This window comes from Capsicum annuum, chromosome 9 (assembly GCF_002878395.1).
Source record: "Capsicum annuum cultivar UCD-10X-F1 chromosome 9, UCD10Xv1.1, whole genome shotgun sequence".
NCBI classification, from domain to species: Eukaryota; Viridiplantae; Streptophyta; class Magnoliopsida; order Solanales; family Solanaceae; genus Capsicum; species Capsicum annuum.
In genome coordinates, this window is record NC_061119.1 from 1,617,566 (window position 1) to 1,636,714 (window position 19,149).

At 33.1% G+C, this 19,149-nt stretch overlaps 2 protein-coding genes across 3 annotated transcripts; one reads left to right on the top strand and one right to left on the bottom strand.

Moving 5' to 3' along the window:
* Positions 1-1,621: 1,621 nt before the first annotated feature.
* Positions 1,622-2,474, top strand: LOC124886973 (protein LITTLE ZIPPER 4-like). The gene is made up of 2 exons (XM_047395933.1): positions 1,622-1,797; positions 1,894-2,474. The coding sequence occupies exons 1-2, from the start codon at positions 1,699-1,701 to the stop codon at positions 2,149-2,151; spliced, it is 357 nt and encodes a 118-aa protein (XP_047251889.1). The 5' UTR covers positions 1,622-1,698; the 3' UTR covers positions 2,152-2,474.
* Positions 2,475-5,431: 2,957 nt separating this feature from the next.
* On the bottom strand, positions 5,432-18,491 carry LOC107843222 (CAAX prenyl protease 2). Of its 2 annotated transcripts, none has more exons than XM_016687463.2 (8): positions 18,174-18,488; positions 14,232-14,288; positions 13,876-14,088; positions 11,960-12,071; positions 11,187-11,255; positions 10,697-10,759; positions 10,052-10,129; positions 5,432-6,342 (listed from the first exon to the last, which is right to left on the bottom strand). In XM_016687463.2, the coding sequence occupies exons 1-8, from the start codon at positions 18,459-18,461 to the stop codon at positions 6,326-6,328; spliced, it is 897 nt and encodes a 298-aa protein (XP_016542949.2). In that variant the 5' UTR covers positions 18,462-18,488; the 3' UTR covers positions 5,432-6,325. The 2 variants fall into 2 exon arrangements, with proteins under 2 accessions (XP_016542949.2, XP_016542948.2); XM_016687462.2 differs by lacking the exon at positions 5,432-6,342 and adding an exon at positions 8,561-8,950 and having other exon boundaries at positions 18,174-18,491.
* Between the last annotated feature and the right edge of the window lie 658 nt (positions 18,492-19,149).

Consider the following 19,149-nt stretch of genomic DNA (forward strand, 5'->3'; position numbering starts at 1 on the left):
AATTGCCCAAAATGCCCATCTTAAGGCCCAAATCTCTATAGTAAATGACAATATTACCCTTGGGTCTCTTTATTAAAATAACTTCAATACCCTTTTATTATAATCATTCACATGACCTCATTACATTGGTCTAAAAAAAAAACACTATAATCATTATATTAAAATGAAAAAATGAGGTTAAATCCTTTCCCTTGAATAAAGAATACTGAATTTTAAGTTTTATATGCTGACAGTCTAATTGAACTTTAAAGTTCGATAATAAGTTAGTGATTATTTCTATTTAATTACTAATTAACATTATATAACTATTCTTTCTTTTGTACATTCAATTTAAACTGAAAAATGATGATTAATACGGAATTTTAAATTTTACAAATAAAATTACAAAAACGTCATTGAATTTTACGGTCGGACTTTGAAACTCTATGATAATAGTTAATTTTTGACGACATATGTTAAGAAATATTTATTAGTAAATCTACGAAATTGAATAAGTTTTAATCAGATTCATAAATTTCAAATTCTGAATCTGTGTGCGAGCCTATAGATACAACAACTATACACAATTATACACAAGCCGCCTTCCATGCTTACACATGCATGATTGTTGTGCAGATAGAAAGGAAGATACAAAAAGCCTTGTCCCCCCTTACTACCTACCCCACTACCCCACCACCACGCACCCCCTACTCCCTACTTTTTTCCACTATATATATCTCTTTTTTTACTGCCCAAGAAGTATTAGTTGTTGTTTGTTGTATGAGAAAAACTCACCAAACAAAATCTTCTTTCTTCTTCTACTATTACTTCTTGTTCTATAACTAACCAAAAGGTAATCTTTTTTGAAAAGATCAAGAACCCCGCCACCCACCCCTCCCCTCCACCCCCAAACACACACACACACACAACATACTGTGTTTGTCTCTCTTGTTTCTTTATTTTTCATTAGACAAAAAGATTTTTGCATTGCTACATTCTTTTTTATTGTTTACAACTTTGCAACTTTCTTATTCCTTTTGTCTCCTCACATAAAACTAAAATTGTCAAAAAGGTTATGTTTTTATGTCACTTCTTTTCTTCTACAACATTATAATGTTTCTTGAAAATCTTCAAACTTAATTTTTTTTGCACAATTTTCATGCATGTTCATCTTGGAATATTACAAATTTCTCCCTTTTCTTGATTTCCATTTTTTTTTTTTTTTTTTGGTATGTGTGTAAATAAGAAGTTTGTCTCTTGCTATGTACTTTATTCTTGTCTTCCAAGTGAGGAAAACATTAAACTAAAAAAGAACCATTTCTTGAAAGTGTGAAGATTTAAAGATTTTGGAGATTTTGCTTTCTATCTTTACCTAAGAAAAATTCAACATTTATATCCCACTTTTTTTTTTTTCCAATTCTTGATCATTTGTTTTCTCTGAATTGTAATGATTTCTACCTATTACTTTTCCTTACACCTAACACAAAGTTAGGCAAAATTCTCGTTAATTTCCCTCTCATATCATCATTTCATTTTCTCCCTTTTCCATTTTTCTCAAAAATCAAAAATCTTCTCTTCACATTTTTATCATCTTAATATCTTCTTCTATCTATCTATCTATGTGAAATTCAATAGGTACATGGTGTAGTTTAATATGTTACAATAACACTTACTTCAAAGTTAGTTATCATATTCTTACATTACTCAGACTCTTCAGATATGCTGTCACACTCGTGTCATGTCGAATCCTTCAGAAATACACACAGCGTTTTAGAGGATTTGACCCACTCGCCAACATATTTAAAGAGTCCGAGCAATGTAGCTTGATTTTGTATATATTTTGTATATCTTCAGTGTATATAACTTAAATTTCATCATTTTTATTGATTATTATTTTTTTGTTTTTTTTTGCAGGAAATGGAAAGAATCAACTCAAAGCTCTACTTACAAAACTGCTACATAATGGCTGAAAATGAAAGGCTAAGGAAGAAAGCAGAACTATTGAATCAAGAAAATCAACAACTTTTAAGTGAACTCAAACATAGGTTATCGCAAGCTGGTCCTAGTAACATCAACAACAACAACAATGGAGGTGGAAAAAACAATACAATTCTTGATCTCAATCTCTCCAACACATCCAAGAATGTGTCATCAAAATCCAAGAAGAAATGAAGTCAAAAAAAAAGAAAAAAAAAATCAAGAAAATTGTGGGTCCCACCTAAGTCATTTGAACTAGTAGTATGTTTTTTTTTTTTTTAAATGTTATTTTTGGGGGTTGTTAAATATTATTGTTAGTATTATATTAAGTGGTTAAATAGTATAGGAAGTTATGGTTGTTATGGTCAATAGTTATATTGTAGGAGAATAGGTAGGAGGAAGAATATATGTTTTTCTAAGGGTGGGGTGGTGGGGTTAGTTATGTTTTGGAGCTAAAAAAGGTTGTAATCAAATCTATATTATCTACAAGGAAATATAACATGCATCCCTTATTAAATTTATCTCCTTTTTTATTTTCTTTTTTTGATCATTTTCCCGCTTTTTTTATGCTTGAATTAGTCTAGAATGTTTCATCAAAATTCAAGCGAAGCAAAAAAAAAAAAGAATGAATAAAGAATAAATTGTGGGTCTCACCTAAGTTATTTAACTAATACTATGGTTTTTATATTTTATAATATTTATTTTGGGGGTGTTGAATATTATTAGTATATTAGTATAGGAAGTTATAGCTGTTATAGTTAAATAGTTATATGGTAGGAGAATAGGTAGGAGGAATTAAGGAATATATATGTTTTTTCAATTTTAAATCTTTTGTTTTTCTGTTTTTAGTATGGGAAGGAAGTATAAAATGCATTCTTTATTAAATTTCTCAAAGTTTTATATTTTCTTTGTTGATCATTTTTTTTCTTTTATTGGTGGTTGAATTAATGGAGAATATATACTGCCGATATAAAAAATATTTATTTTATTGGTTATGTAGAATAAAAATGGCATAAGTCTATATATTTCATTTAACTCATTATCATGCAATTTCTTTATTGTTTTTGGAAAGTTCAATAAGATTAAACTCAATAATGTAGAATGAGTTGATAGAACAATTATTGATGCAAATATTTGGTATCATAGTAAACTATTTTGGCATAATTTACTTGAAAACAGAACAAACACAAGTTGTGGTGGATGGTTGACACTTCTTTATTCTTAATTAAATATCTCGAATTTAAATTGTGGGATAAAAATAATTTTATTAAAAGTGTCGCTCTTAAAATTAAACCTTGCATTGTGCGAGTCCAAATTTAATCAAACACCAAATTTGATTACCATACTATAAGAGAACTTCGTGCGAAGGGTCGCTCGTAGGGTAAACACCCTTCACTTTTAATTTTGAAATTATAAATTCGAGTCATCAAGAAAGCGAAAAAGTAAAGTTCTGGGAAGAGGTTAAAAAAAGCTTCGGAATTTAATCCCTGAAATATCAATAAATGATGATTCTAGTCCCTATATGGTTAGTTAGGCACACATTTAATCTTGAATTATTTAAAATATTCTCTTTGATCCCTCTTCTTGTGAAGTATCACAAATATTTAAAATTTATTTTCTTTGGATTCTATTTGTAGAGTTTCACTGTGTATATTTAATGAAGACAACAAGATTAAAGAGTATTTTGATAGTATATTCTATACATTTTCAAGTTTAAAATCATAAGATTCAAAAATCTCCTCTCTTTTCTTTAATTTCGTATCAAATGAATACCACTACAACAACTATAGCATACCTAGTATAATCACATAAAATAGGGTATATAGAGAATAAAGTTAACTCAAACCTTATCCTCCGTCGGAGGTAGAGTTATTTTTGGTAGACCTTTGCAACTAACGAAAAAATAGTTAAATCAATACCAAACAAATAAATTGATATGGAGCGAGTACTTTTTAAAAAATGAAAAAATAAAGAGCAATTCGATCCACTAAAGCTTCCTCTATGCATGAGTCCCGAGAAGGACCAAACTACAAGAGTTTATTGTACTAAATTTCACCTTATATTCTATCATGGGTTGTTTCTACGACTTAAATCCATGATTTCCTAGTCACAAAATACCTAAGTTGAGGATCTATCGGAAACAATCTCTATACTTCATCTGAGATTGTGATATAGGCGGCGTGCACTTTATTCTTTTCAAATCCCACTTTGTGAGATTATACTGAGTATGTCATTGTTATTGTTCTTCTTGTCCGAGTTACATGATAATAATTTACCAGTTACTTTAAAGCTCCGAAATAAAACATAAATATAAGAAAAAAGAATGTTGGCAAATCAAAGAGATTCTGTGAGTTGAAATAGGATATAATCAGAGGAAACGTCATACAAAAGATTTATTTTGTATACCATTTGTTATAAAACTATACAAGTCAATGAGGATTTTAGTACCTTCTTACTATTAGTAACTAGGACAGAGAGGACCCCACCATATCACTTTTGTATATGACATGGCGTCTTGTCATTTGTTGATGATACCCACGTCATATTGACCTTTATTCACTAGTACATATCTTAGGAGACATTGGAATATTAATAATAATACATTGTCACATATATTGAAACGGAGAAAGTATATACTAAATTGGGATCCCTTAATAAAAATGTTATCGCAACTTTAGTTGATCATAGTTAGTATGATCTAAAGGCAACCCGATGTACTAAAACTCCCGTTATGTGCAGGGTTCGAAAAATGGTCTCACCACAGGGGTGTATTGTATGCAAACTTATCTTGTATTTCTGCTGGAGACTATTTTCGAGGCTTGAATCCGTGACTTTTTGGTCACATGACAATAATGCTCCCCTTCCAAAAACTAGTTGAGATCTAATTATTTGATTTTTGCACTTGATGTCTAGTAAGTAAAACTTATCATAATGTGTACTAAATTAGTCAAGATTCAATTATTTGATTTTTACACTCAGCAGTATTCTATTAAACATTACCGAGGTAATTGTAAGATATGCGTACACTCCACCCTCCTCATATCGTACTTGTGGGATTTTACTAGGTATGTTGTTATTGTTGTTGTTGCCGGTGGAATACTATTTTACATCGAGAGAGTTTTTCAACGCGAATTAAGATAAGTCTAACTTTTTTCTTTTTATTTTTTACTTAGTGTTTTATATCAATTTTACTTTCAAATGTAAAACTTCTCGATGCGAATATGGATTATAATCGATATCAAGTAAATATTGAATACAAGATGTGAAAAAGGAAGAAGAACAGAGTATTTATTAAACAATTATAATTAGTGCACATTGATAACCTAAGTTGAACATAAGGGATTATATTAACAAATAATTAGTTTCAAATATTTATTTATAATTTTTTTTTGAAGATATATGATTATTTTAATTTTCTTTTTAATTTAACAACACCATTTCCCCATACAAATAATTACAATATGAAATCACAGGAAATGATTTCTTTTGGAAATACATAATATTACATATCTTTGACCTTTTATCCCCAAGTCAATTTTCTTCATTTCCTATCCAAGAGATTTTCAAATTATGTTGATACTGTTCATCATTATCATCTTTTTCTGAATATATCTAGGGTGCACACAAAATAAATATCGCTTCAGTATAATAGCCCGCAAATTATATGAGAAATAAATCGTATCATGTGAAGGATTAATCGCACTAGCAAGTATTGTGCATCGAGCTCGATCGAGAATCGAAAATGATTTTTTGGAAGTATTTAATATGCACGTGCTTGACCTTTTGATCTCCCCTAGTCAATGGAACGTGTGTATATATCGACTAATTTCACGAGATATTTATCACTTCTCACCAATAACAGGTATCAAAAAACTCTGTCTACCAAAGCTAGAAAAAATAATTTGGTGCACTAAAGCTTCTGTTATGCACGTGATTTGAGAAAAGGCTGAAGCACAAATACCAGATGACTCTTGTCTACCAAAGCTAGCTAGGATCGATGAAAAAACCGCAGTTAATCTTTTTTTTAATAACCATAGAGTCCCTTCAACTCGCTTGCACCTCAGCTAATGTCTTGGGATACATATCACTTTCCATCAATAACTTATATCAATAGATATCAGATAATTCTGTTCACCAAGACTAGAAATTTAGAGCAGGTGGAAAGAAATGGCTAGTTAGCAGAGGCGGAGCCGCCAGCCTTCGTTACATATGAAAATGATTTTTATGTATATATTACAGATGTTGAACCACATCGGTGAGTTTTTCTTCAAATTTTGAACCCCTCAGCTGAAATCCTAGCTTTGGCTCTGCCTCTCTGCTGGTCAATTTTCTTCATTTCTTATCCAAGAGATTTCAAATAATGTTGATTTTATTCATCATCATTTTCTGAATATATATCAAATGGTTTTGCAGGTCACTTCATTGAAATATATCACAATTTTTTTTTCCCACAACACAAGTCAAACTAGAAGCTATAATAAATACAGAAGAAGCACATAGGCTATGATGACTGAAAAAAATTGTCCTTATTAATTATATATACAGACATACAATTGGCCAAAATCTTTCAATAAATAATTAATTATCCATTCCCATCACTCAGAATTCAGAAATGATGACAATTTTCAATTTCTTCTAGTACTATATATTTTTTTTCATATTCAATATATTTTAATTTATATATATATATGTATATTTTTTTACAAAAATAAGTTGTGAAGACTTAGGTCATCTTTTGGTGGAGAAGATCTTGGTCATCAGAAAGTATATCTAAAAGGCATCATTTCTTTCTTCTAAAACCATCTTTTCAAACAATCAAGAAAATGAAACAATTACAGTAATATTATATAATATATAGTACATTTATACAAAGAGTTTTACACGCAATACACATATATTCTTTCCGATTTAATTTGTTTGACGGAGTACGAAAGTTAAATTAACGAATGTTCGATGTGAATTTACTTTGAAAAAAAGAGAGAGAGATTGAGTCAGTAAGCGGAGAATTACATTCGAGAGCGAAAGATATAATGAAAGTTCTCGTATGAGGCATGTGATCGAATCAATATATTATTCGAACCCTCAGAGACTCACATCTTAATAGTTAACTATGACAAGTAAATTGAAACGGAGGAAGTAATAATTAATCAGATGAAAACATTTTTGTTTCTTTGAATGTATGAGTAGTCATTGATTATTTTGTTGAATGGATTCTACATTGGTATGGGACGATCTAGTTAAAAAAAGTCAAGCTTGGAATTAAGTACGTATTTCTCCATCACTTCAACATCTCCTCTTACTCATTCTCTTCCAAAAATTGCCAATATAATAATTGTTTTTCTTATAATTATGATATCCGAATTAGCTTTGCATGCACCTCAATTAATCTCAGATGATATCTAGTCCTTTCTATAAGCGGTATTGAATAACTCTATTCAACCAAGCTAGAACAATCACTATGCACAAGGTCTGGAGTAGGACCAGACGTTAAGGGTCTATTTTATAGAGCTTTATTCTGTATCTTTGCAAGAGATTGTTTCTCTTATAATTATGATATCTGAATTAGCTTTGCACGCACCTCAATTAATTTCACATGATACTTGGTCCCTTCTATTAGCGGTATTGAATAATTCTATCCAACCGAGCTAAAACAAATGAGACGAGCTAAAGGATAGCTCGATGTACTAAGCTCTCACTACGCACAATGTTTGGAGTAGTACCGGACATTAATGGTCTATTTTATACAACCTTACCCTGTATCTCTGTAAGAGGTTGTCACCACATCTCAAGCCTGTGTCTTCGCAGGCAACTTCACCAATTACGCCAAAACATTATATATATAGTCAGTAAGATCAGGGTTAATTAGATTTTATTTCCTATTATCATATCATTAAGCCAAATCTCTATTCGAATGATAACCAAAACAAAGATATCACTTGGTTTTTTGTAAACGCAAATTTCCCCTAGTCTTTCATGTATTTGTGTAATTGTATTATCTTCATTTAGGTGCCATTGGCACACATAATAAATAGTGTTTGTGGAGAGAAAACCCCCATTAAATTTGAATTCGTGTCAAAAAATTCCATGGAGCTACAATACTCTTTAGAAGTGGCAACTACGTATTCAGTAAGGCTTGGCCCTATATGGCGACTAGGTATTAAGGCTTGGCCCAAGACGGTGACTAGGTATTCAGTAAGGCTTGACCCGAGACCTGTAATTAAAAATGAAATACTTACCACTTTTGAGATCGCATTGGGCCAGTCTTTTTCTACTAATATTTGAAAAGTCTTGAACTAAAATTTGATGGCACCGGGGGTGGGGGTGGGGGGGTTTCATCTTGGAGCAACAATAAAGCTGTTGTTGTTTGACCTAAAAGTCACAGGTTTGAGCTAGGAAACCTGCCGTCAATGCTTGAATTAGGATAAGTTATCTATATCATACTCCTCGGAATGTGACCCTTCCCTCGACCTTGCACCAGACATACCTTTTTTACGGCGCATACATGCACCTCAACTATTCCATTAGATACATGTTACCTCCCACTAGCACAAATTCGGAACAACTCTGCCCTTCTTTAACTAAATTTAAAAAGAACTATTATGTACATCAAACAAATGTCTCTGAACTAATTGATGATGAACTTCAATTCAGATTTTTAGAGGACAAGACAATGCTTGCCAAATACAAAATACAAAATACAATCGAAAATGAAAATAAATTTCCATATTTTTCATGTTACAGTATCAAGAACGAGAATGGGAAGTGGCGTCGCAACTCCAGACTAAAGCACGACAGGAATGGCAAGCGCGTAAACACAGGTTTACTGATTTAGAGGAGTTGTTTTAGTGTTGACAAATTTTCTAGCTCCAACTACAATATCTATGCCAACACATGCAATTATCCGTTGTGGCGTTGTACAAATGAGGACTGGTGAGTGGAAAAAGAAGCCAGATGAAACCTAGCAACCCAGCTACAGATGCCACTGTTATCATCCCTAACAACCATAAGAAGAGGAAAAACAAGAGTTTTCATTAATAATGTTTACGATAAGAACATATTACCTAAGTGAGTTTCCATAGTGTAAAAATGGTTATCTGATTGAGGGACGTTGGTGTCTGGATCAGTTTGCGTGCATGTCAACTATTCCACTAGGTATTTGCTACCTCCTACCAACACATATATCGGGTAATTCTGCCTACCAAGGTTTAGGCATATGGGGAAAAAGCACCTAGCGCTGTGTTATCTATGTGGGGATTTAAACCTTGATATCCTATGATTTTCACTCACTTCATTGAGCGCTAGACCATACCCTTGGGTGCAGAGACTGAAATGTAACTTAACATGCTTGGTTCAGTGATAGATGCTAGACCTAGAAGGACATCGGCCTGAAGCTCTACCGCTTGAGGGCGCAAGTACATGTGACATGTGACGAAGGGTGGTCAACTGAGCATTGTATATATAGGTCAAATATTGCTTGTAAATAAATACTATAGTAATGTTTAACATTCTCAGAGAAATTCCTAGCCTTGCCACTTGTAACACCTACAGAAGGAATGGTAGGAATGAGGTGGCGTCTATGCATATTCATGCATTTACGTTCTTGTTAAAGATTATTCTTCTTCCATTAGTACACAATCTATTATATTTTCTCTAAGCCTGCATAAAACTACTTCTTAAGAAAGACAACCTATTGTATTTGTATGAATGAGGCCGTATGCCTAATCATACAATCTTACGAGTGCAAACCTAATTTAAAAGTTGTACTTGTGACCTTACCAAACACACTCGGACGAAGAAAAGGAATTGGAACATAGTGCAACTCCAGAACTGATTGACATGTACATGGACGTTTCTAACCTGATCTACTATAGAGTCCACACATTATTTAAAATTAGCATCAGGCACGCGCACCTTCTACCCTTTCCTAAGTTGTGCGAACTCTTCACTTGCAATGCTGCACCCGTTCTCCAGAAGTACACTACTTTTGGAGAATCTGACACACACCTGTTGACTTGTTTGAAGAGTCGGAGCAACATAGAGTCCCTCTCTAATCGCTTACAGACAGTTGAATTCAGCTAATGGAAGTATAACATACCTGTCCTCCGTGAAATTATTACAGGTAAGCCCATACAGTTACAAAAAATATGAGCAACTAGTGGAGCGGTAAGATGTCCTGCAGTTAACATATGTATAGTGTATTAAACAAAAGCATCAAATAGTATCAACATTGTATAAAACATAGACCAATACTAGTACGAGGAAAATCATTAACAATGGCTGCTAGTGGGACAAAATAGAGGATTCACCTCACGCGCTAACTTTATACTTCCAAACTTGGTACAGTGAAGATCCAATTAAGACGTCGACTACGAGGAAACAAACTTGGTACAGTAGAAAATTTTACATTCACAAGGAAACAAACCCGAAAATTTGTAAAGCTAGAGTTAAGGACTTCAATGAAATAATTCTTCAAACATTAGCAGCTCTTACTGGAAGGAAGATGTGAAGTGTTTTTGTGTTTAGCAAATTTTAAGCCTTAAAATTTCAGATTGTGCACATAAGCCTCTACTCGTATAAACGGAAAATTTGCAAACGCTTGCCGAGGAGGGGGTCACTTCACCCTCAAGCAAAAGATGTAATAAGCTAGACCTCATTCTTAAAACTTAAAAAAGTCACAAAAACAGAAAAAGAAAAAGAAGAACAGCTGTCTCCACACCCAAGCAGTGTAAGTATCGCTGACCTGTCCGAACAAAGAGAAATGAAGCGTATGATCCAAAGATGACTGTGTAGCCGACCTGGAAGCCTGAAAACATAAAAGCTATGTCTGAATGCAAACTAAATATCACTGACAGGCTTTATTAACTCTAACTTGGATATTACTTCTATATATTCTGAACTTTTAGGGGTGCCATGACATGTATACATGCAAGCTGAATGTCAACTTTGCCTCATGCGGTAGAAATGAAAAATTGCTTGATCTGTCAAAATATATGCAGAAAGAAGGATGTAGAGAACTGATAGGCTCTATCGATGATTAAGAATTGATGCAATTGCTCCCATTACAATATACTACTTTTCCAGGAGTGCCTCACTCTAATAGAAACTCAAACTAAAATCACATTTAGACTTAAATCACGACACTCTTCCCAATCAAAGCATTATATAATGGTCGTCCATTCATATTAGACTTCTGATATATAAAGATTTAATGTGGATACAAAAGATCATACCTACAGTGATAAGAGCTTTGAGCCAGCTGCCGCTTCGTTGAGCATATTCTAACAAATGGTTTAAATGAGCTGCAAGAACATAACATAATAGTTGCTTCTGATTAGGTAATGATAAACTATCCATAGTTGAAATCAAAGAATACATTTCATCTTTAAGTCAAAAAGTTAGCAAATATAACACAAACAATGAATAACATCTCATTTTTCACTTGACTATTCAAATACTTATTTCATGTGTATCTAAATATACTGGAGAACGGCAAAACCTGTGAATGGGGAGACTAATCCCTTTGCCAAATAGACATACTTAAAAAACATTTCTTTTTCACAGTTTTAATTAATGTATTAGAGTCGCTCTGCTTCATAGGACAAATGTATCTCAGCAATGTAGTGTCCTGATTTTATGAAAATATTTTCCATTGTCCTGTCGAATAGTGTCTGTGTGGTTGCAGTCTCAGTGCAAAAATAGGAGACTAGCTTAGCTTATGTTTGTTCCAATTATAGCATGTCACACATGAGTGAGTGAGTTAGTCATTATGGAGATCAGAACACAGGAGACTAACAACTACGATGCAAAAAAATTGAGTTCGTTCTCAGTAGGACTATTAAGTATAAAAATTGACTAGACATGTGGTATATTATAAAGAAAATTCAATCTTACTTCCCCAAAAGCATACACCTAAAATCTTAAATCCTAAAAGTATATGCAAGTAACATCTCATGCTTCTTCAAAGTTAAATTTGAAAAACGAAATCCTTGTAGCTCGTACTTACCTAAACTGAAAAATATAGGACAAAGAAACACCACCTTATAGGTGCCGAATCCTCCACAAAGAAGCAAAGGTATCATACAAGCTCTAAAAACCAGCTCTTCTGTAAGTGGAGCCTGTTAAAAAGGACATCATCCAAACAAGAATTTTAAGTACAAGATAAATTTTCATGTTTATAAATTGTAGCTAATTGGAATTTCGTTTTGACATGAATAAGGAGAAAATGCATATCATGTTATTTGTTTTCTTTTTTTCCTTGAAAGAAAGATAAGGTAAAATACACACCGTGCATCAATAACTTCAAAAAGACACTCACACGCTAGAATCACTTCTCACACACGTTGGAGTATTTGGTTGCATCTAAGTAATGGAGATTGTCTAAGGTTATTTCCAGGATCACTTTCCCGCAAAGTATATATTCATGATAGCTTTTAGGGGACTTTTCAGGAAGACTGATTCATTGTAACTATCCATAAAGACCCGTGAATCAATACCACATATTTAGTTCTTGCGCATTCCCGCAATTAAAATTACAACCCCATTACTTGATACATCCTCCAAAAAGTTAAAGCTTAACTCTCACAATAAAAGTTATTGAAGCGGGAGACTTGGACATACAAGGTATTTTAGTAAATACTAAATATTATTGATTTAATACTAAATATTATTGTAAATCTGTAATGTATGAAATTGGTTAAACTCTAACAAAGTATTGCCATAATTTATCGTGCAGTACCACTTTTTGATATTCTTTTGGTCCTAAGCAGGTCAGCTTCTATGTATGTTGTTTATGCGACAGGAGAATATGCAAGATAATACATTAAAGGAGTTCGATACCAAACAAGCAAACACCTTGGGCAGCATGTCACGCATCTACCCTTTTGAAAGGACTTGAAAAATATGCATTCCGGAAACAGATGTTTAGTTTATTTGAAAAGGATGCAACAAAAGAGAAACTCTTCAGAGAGATCCTTACGTATCTTCAACTCGCAAATAAGAGGATTTAGCTTATGCAGATGGTGTTGTGCAAAGGAAAACTGTTTTGCCATGTTTATGAATGAAACTACATTTACTTGATCAAAAAAATCATGGCAAGAAAGAAAATTATCTTCTCTCACACTGCAATTTTGCATGGCATATTTGGTGTATGTTTCTTAACTTGTATGGAATTCAATGTTTCATGCCAGCAAATGCAGAACAAGTGCTAAGCAGTTGGAAAAGTCAAAGAATCAAGAAATTGAAGAAAAAGTTCTGAAGGACCATTACATTTGGCATATTCTGGGATGTTTGGCTCGGGAGGAACAAAAAGACGTTTTATTGAGGGGAAGGAAAAGAACTCTTTGCTGTTGAAGTATAGATCCATTCAAGTTTAAAAAACTGGTGTAATGCTGATTTTTCAAATAATCTTGACATAATGCTAGATTTTATGGATTCCGTACAACCTTAGAGGATTCCTACCAAGCTTTGTTGTACTCTAGCTGCAAGGCGAGGTGCAACTTGTCTGGTCTTGCGGTGTACTCATTTCCATTACGAGAATGAAATGACGCCCCAGCTTGACTCTAAGTACTTTCTTGGTACCGAGTTTATTATCAACAATACCTTTACTTACCAAAAAATAAAATAAAGAATTGATCTTTCAGTCCGACCAAAAAGTAAGAAACTTGATTTGATATATTTCTAGTTTGATGCAATCATAAAATCTAAAACGAAAACGCATCTGCATATATACCAAATATGCAGGGAGATGATGGCATGAAAGCTATTTCAAAGTGAGTTAGTGATAACAGAAGTTTGAGGGTAAACTTATTACTATTCTTGCAACCATGAAATAGAAATCCTAATACGAAGATCAGATAGCCCAGTGCATAACATAGTGAACAAAGAAGGTAACTAGCTTAATATTCCAGTAAAGTAACTGACCACAAAATAATTACGCCATGCTGAAATATTGGACGCCATTGAAGAGATCGATTCAATAAATTCATGGACAGCATTTTTAATAATGTCAAGTGACAGGCTTCTTCCATTCTCTCGATCTTCTTGGGCCAAGTCTAGCAACAATAACAGCTTGAGGATCAAGGTCCCAGCGTACATTAAGGAGGTCAATGTAAGAGGAAAGATGACAGCTTGCCACTGTTTTAAACATAAAATTGCATTTCAGCAATCAGTCATCCTTTCTCGATCTGCGAGTCATAAAAGAACAGAACTTGGTAACAACCACATGCAAAGCACTGTCTCATGAAAAATAATCAATCCAGTGAAGATATGATACTTACAATATGATCCAATCTGATGCCGTAAACATCGGAAAGGTGAGATTTACCCCATTGAATCTGAAAGATTGGAAAATTGTATCACACCAAGAATATAAGCGGAAGTTGCTGGTAAAAGAAGTTTGCAGGCAAGTTCCAAAACCAATAATTATTAATTCACGAATGAATTTCCCTGATTAGGTAAAACTAATGTATGTCCTGGCTTCCAGAAAAATACAAGTATCTAGTATAAGAACTGCAAAAGAGATGATACATAGCCTAATTGAGGAAAAGGATCAGAGGAGACATCATGCTCTCACTTTAGCATATTAACATTTGTCTTTGGTACAACCCTCACAGTATTTTAAATGATAGAAGTTCCCCCTGATACTTCTTTTCAGCTGTTGCTACTATGAGTTAAATACCCTTTCTTTCTTCAGTCTATATTTAAATGTAAGACTTAGGTAGATCAACAAGTAAAATATGTTATGGAGAGCATTTTCATATTCAAGGGTAAGATATTCCACAAATATAAGCCTATGAATATGTGGGCTTTCCTCACGGTTCATGTTTAGTATGTTGTCAAATAATGGCACTTCTAGGAAATCATGAACTAAAAGATGACCTAGACTTTGAACTTAGTATCAAATTGTCACTTAAATTTGCATCCACGTTAATACAAGGCCCTGACCATCCATATACCAAACACCTCTTACTTTTAGGGAGTCAGAGATGATAGAAGAGGAGTTGCAAGAAGATCTTTTAGTAATAATAAATGGTTGTCCCCAAGGTTACTTATCTTCCACAAGATATCTTAGACAAGTGAGACCCACTTTCACCATTTTTATTTATCGCAGACATGGCATGCAGTGCTAGAAAGTTCCAAACTGCAGAATCAAAAAGATGATTAACTGCTTAGTATAAGGGAAACAAATAATTTGGCATCTATTAGACATGTTCTATGCTGACGACACTTCAGTTTTTTTTAACTTGAGCAAGAAAGGTTGAGAAATCTGAAATATATCCTACTGGTGTTTGAGTCAGTGTTAGGACTGGACATCAATTTGGCCAAAATCTCAATGTCTCCGGGTGAATGATGTTGCAAATGTCCAATCAAAGGCAGGACCATTCCCTGCAAATTACTTGGGGCTTCCCCTATGGGCAAGAAACAAAGAGAAGGCGATCTGGCATAAGGTAATAAATAATATTTGAGCAAAAAATTAGCCATATGGAGAAGACAAGATTTGTCCCTATGTGATAGAGTCGCAAAGATCAACAGTGTGCTGGATAGCATCCCATCATATACTATGTCACCATTCCATTACTAGTTTGCTTAGAAAGACAATTAAATAAGGTAAGGAGATATTTTATGTGGGAAGGAAACTTAGAAGCAAAAGGGTTCCACTTGGTTAAATGGTATAACGTGAGAAGTTTCAAACAAGAAGGGGCACTTGGGATAAAAATTTAAGAATGAATAACAAGAGCCTTCTTGCTAAATGGCTTTAACTGTCCTATGGGGAACAAGACATAATGTGGATTAAAATTATCATGCCCTAGCAATCTGATGGACACATTTACCGCTTGGAGAAATCAGAAGATAGAGCAGAGTCTCAAGGCAACAATGAACAGTGACCTTTGTGCTTAATGTGGACAATACAGATGGAAAGGAATTCTAAATGTTTTGAAAAAAAAAAGTGGTTGCATTTCATTGTATATATTATTTTGGTGTAAGAATAAAGATGTTAATCAAGTTGATACTTTGCTGAACTATATCGATTCATTGACTCCTTACAATAGGTAGGAAGAATAGTCCTGCTTTTGTACAAATGCTAATGTCCCATTGCTGTTGCTTTTATAATAGTTCTTATTTTTTTCTTCCCTAACTAAACCTCAACCTTTATTCCTTTTAGTCTGGATTATAACCCCGCCCATACACATGACATTAGTTGTCAACTCTTTGTATCATCTAAGTCATCACCCCAAATGAACATACTAATTCTGTAGCATATCCAGGACAAAAGATCCACTAAAGTATAGTGATATATCAACAAGAATACTATGAGGACTTAATGTATATGACATATGAACGGAAAAAGAAAAGTAGCTGCTTTTGCTAATACACTAAATTGCTTATAATACTGAACAGCTGCTAAAAATTGACCTAAAGGTGAATTTCAAGTTTTCAACTTTAGACAACCATAGTAAAGTAACTAACTTCAGGCAAGCAGGAAGTTCATCTGTTGAAGTTGAATTAGATTTAGTACTTCATGATGGCATACTCTGATTCTATGTAACACATCAGCACAGAAAATCATATTTTCATTTGCTAGCTTTAGTGGACAGAGTAAGGTGACAAGTATCTTGTGGAATTAGCCAAGTCGCCCGATAAGACTGATCATGCCTAGCTGCGTCAACGATCATAACTTTACGAATTTCATACATCAACCATCACATTTTTACCTAAGTTGCTCGGATTCTTCAAAAATGTCTTCGGATGCGTGTCGGATCCTCCAAAAAAAGTGTATTTTTGAAGGATTCGACACGGGTGCGGCAACATTTTTGGAGAGTCCGAGCAACTTAGATTTTTACGAATTTCATACCTCAACGATCATATCTTTACGAATTTCATACCTCAACGATCATATCTTTACAAATTTCATACCTCAATGATCATATCTTTATGAATTTCATACCTCAACTATTACATTTTTACGAATTTCATACCTCAACTATCACATTTTTATAAACCTCATACCTCAACTATCACGTTTTTCACGAATTTCATACCTCAACTATCACATTTTTCACAAATTTCATACCTCAACTATCACATTTTTACAAATTTCATACCTCAACTATCACATTTTTCGCGAATTTCAAACCTCAACTATCATGTTTTCACATATTTCATACCTCAACTATCATATTTTTACAAATTTCATATCTCAACTATCACATTTTTACGAATTTCATACCTCAACTATCACGTTTTCACGAACTTCATACCTTAACTATCACGTTTATACGAATTTCATACCTCAACTATTCAAAAATAGACTTGAACTATCACATTTTTACAAACTTCATACCTCAACTATCACGTTTATACGAATTTCATAAGTCAACTATTCAAAAATACACTTGAATTATCACGTTTTTACGAACTTCATACCTCAACTATCACATTTATGCGAATTTCATACCTCAACTATTCAAAAATACACTTGAATTATCATGTTTTTACGAACTTCATACCTCAACTATCACATTTATACGAACTTCATACCTCAACTATTCAAAAATACACTTGAACTATCACGTTTATACGAACTTCAAAACTCAACTATTCAAAAATACACTTGAACTATCACGTTTATACGAATTTCATATCTCAACTATTCAAAAATACACTTGAATTATCACGTTTTTACAAATTTCATACCTCAACTATCACATTTATACGAATTTCATACCTCAACTATTCAAAAATACACTTGAACTATAACGTTTTTACGAATTTCATATCTCAACTATTCAAAAATACACTTGAACTATCACGTTTTTACAAATTTCATACCTCAACTATCACGTTTATACGGATTTCATACCTCAACTATTCAAAAATACACTTGAACTATCATGTTTTTACGAATTTCATATCTCAGCTATTCAAAAATACACTTGAATTATCACGTTTTTACAAATTTCATAACTCAACTATCACGGTTATACGAAATTCATACCTCAACTATTCAAAAATACACTTGAACTATCACGTTTTTACGAATTTCATACCTCACCTATCATCGTTTATATGAATTTCATACCTCAACTATTCAATTATACACTTGAATTATCACGTTTTTACAAATTTCACACCTCAACTATTCCAAAAATAGACTTGAACTATCACATTTTTACGAATTTCATACCTCAACAGCTATCATCAGAAAAAGGAGAACTTACAGGGAGGATAAGTGAGCAAGCAATGAGTGAGAAAACCGAGGAAACACCGGCGCATATGAACCGTCGGATCATATATGATTGAAACGAATCTGACGGAGGTAATCGGAGAATCAACGTCGGAGCATATAAGATCGCTACATACAATATTGCCATAACAGTACACGCAATCACTGCAACCGATTTCGACATCTCGCCGGCGCCGCCGTATGATACGGTGGAGATCACGGCGTCGCCGGTGAATTTTGCTTCCATTTTCGCCGGAGATATTAAAAAATAATTATGGTACATAACAATACAATACAGATTTGTTAAGCAAATTCTGTAAAGTAATAGTACTACTGTAAGTAGTTTTTATAGTTTTTTTTTTTCGCTTCGGAGTTTTGGCAGGGGTAGTTTCGTCATTTCGTAAAGATAAGGAGGAGTTTTATTAAACTCTATATTGGACCTATGAGTTTTTGATTTGTGCAATTTGGTACAACATACTTTCGATCCATCAATTTTTGCGAGCATTTGTTTTGATTTCCGATTATCATATTTATACAAATTTCTATTCTTACAAAATAATTATAAAAATTCTAACTATGGATATATCGGGAGCTAATTATATATCTCGACAGACTCAAAAATTGAAAAAAGTACATCGGGAGGTAATTATGTATCTTTACAAAGGAAAAAATATATCTTTGTTAGATGTATTATGTATCTCGACAGACTCAAAATCGAAAAAATGTATCGAGAGCTAATTATGTATCTTTACATAGGTAAAAAATGTATCTCCGTTGGATGTATTATATATCTCGATAGATCGAAAATCAAAAAAATAATATCGGTAGCTAAGTATCTATCTTTACCAAGGAAAAAATGTATTTTTTTGTTGGATGTATTATGTTTTCGACAGATTCAAAATTGGAAGAAATGTATTGGAAGTTAATTATGTATATTTACCCAAAAAAAATGTAACTTCTTTGTATGTATT

What these genes read in the sequence shown, in the direction of transcription:
- LOC107843222 (XM_016687462.2), bottom strand. Translation starts at nt 18,461, where the DNA reads ATGTACCATAATTATTTTTTAATATCTCCGGCGAAAATGGAAGCAAAA. An exon ending in CATGGCGTAATTATTTTGTG is followed by an intron (nt 12,072 to 13,875) that starts GTCAGTTACTTT and finishes CCTTTTTAACAG; the next exon opens with GCTCCACTTACAGAAGAGCT. An exon ending in ATTTCTCTTTGTTCGGACAG is followed by an intron (nt 10,130 to 10,696) that starts GTCAGCGATACT and finishes TGTTAACTGCAG; the next exon opens with GACATCTTACCGCTCCACTA.
- LOC124886973 (XM_047395933.1), top strand. Translation starts at nt 1,699, where the DNA reads ATGCTGTCACACTCGTGTCATGTCGAATCCTTCAGAAATACACACAGC. An exon ending in ATTTAAAGAGTCCGAGCAAT is followed by an intron (nt 1,798 to 1,893) that starts GTAGCTTGATTT and finishes TTTTTTTTGCAG; the next exon opens with GAAATGGAAAGAATCAACTC.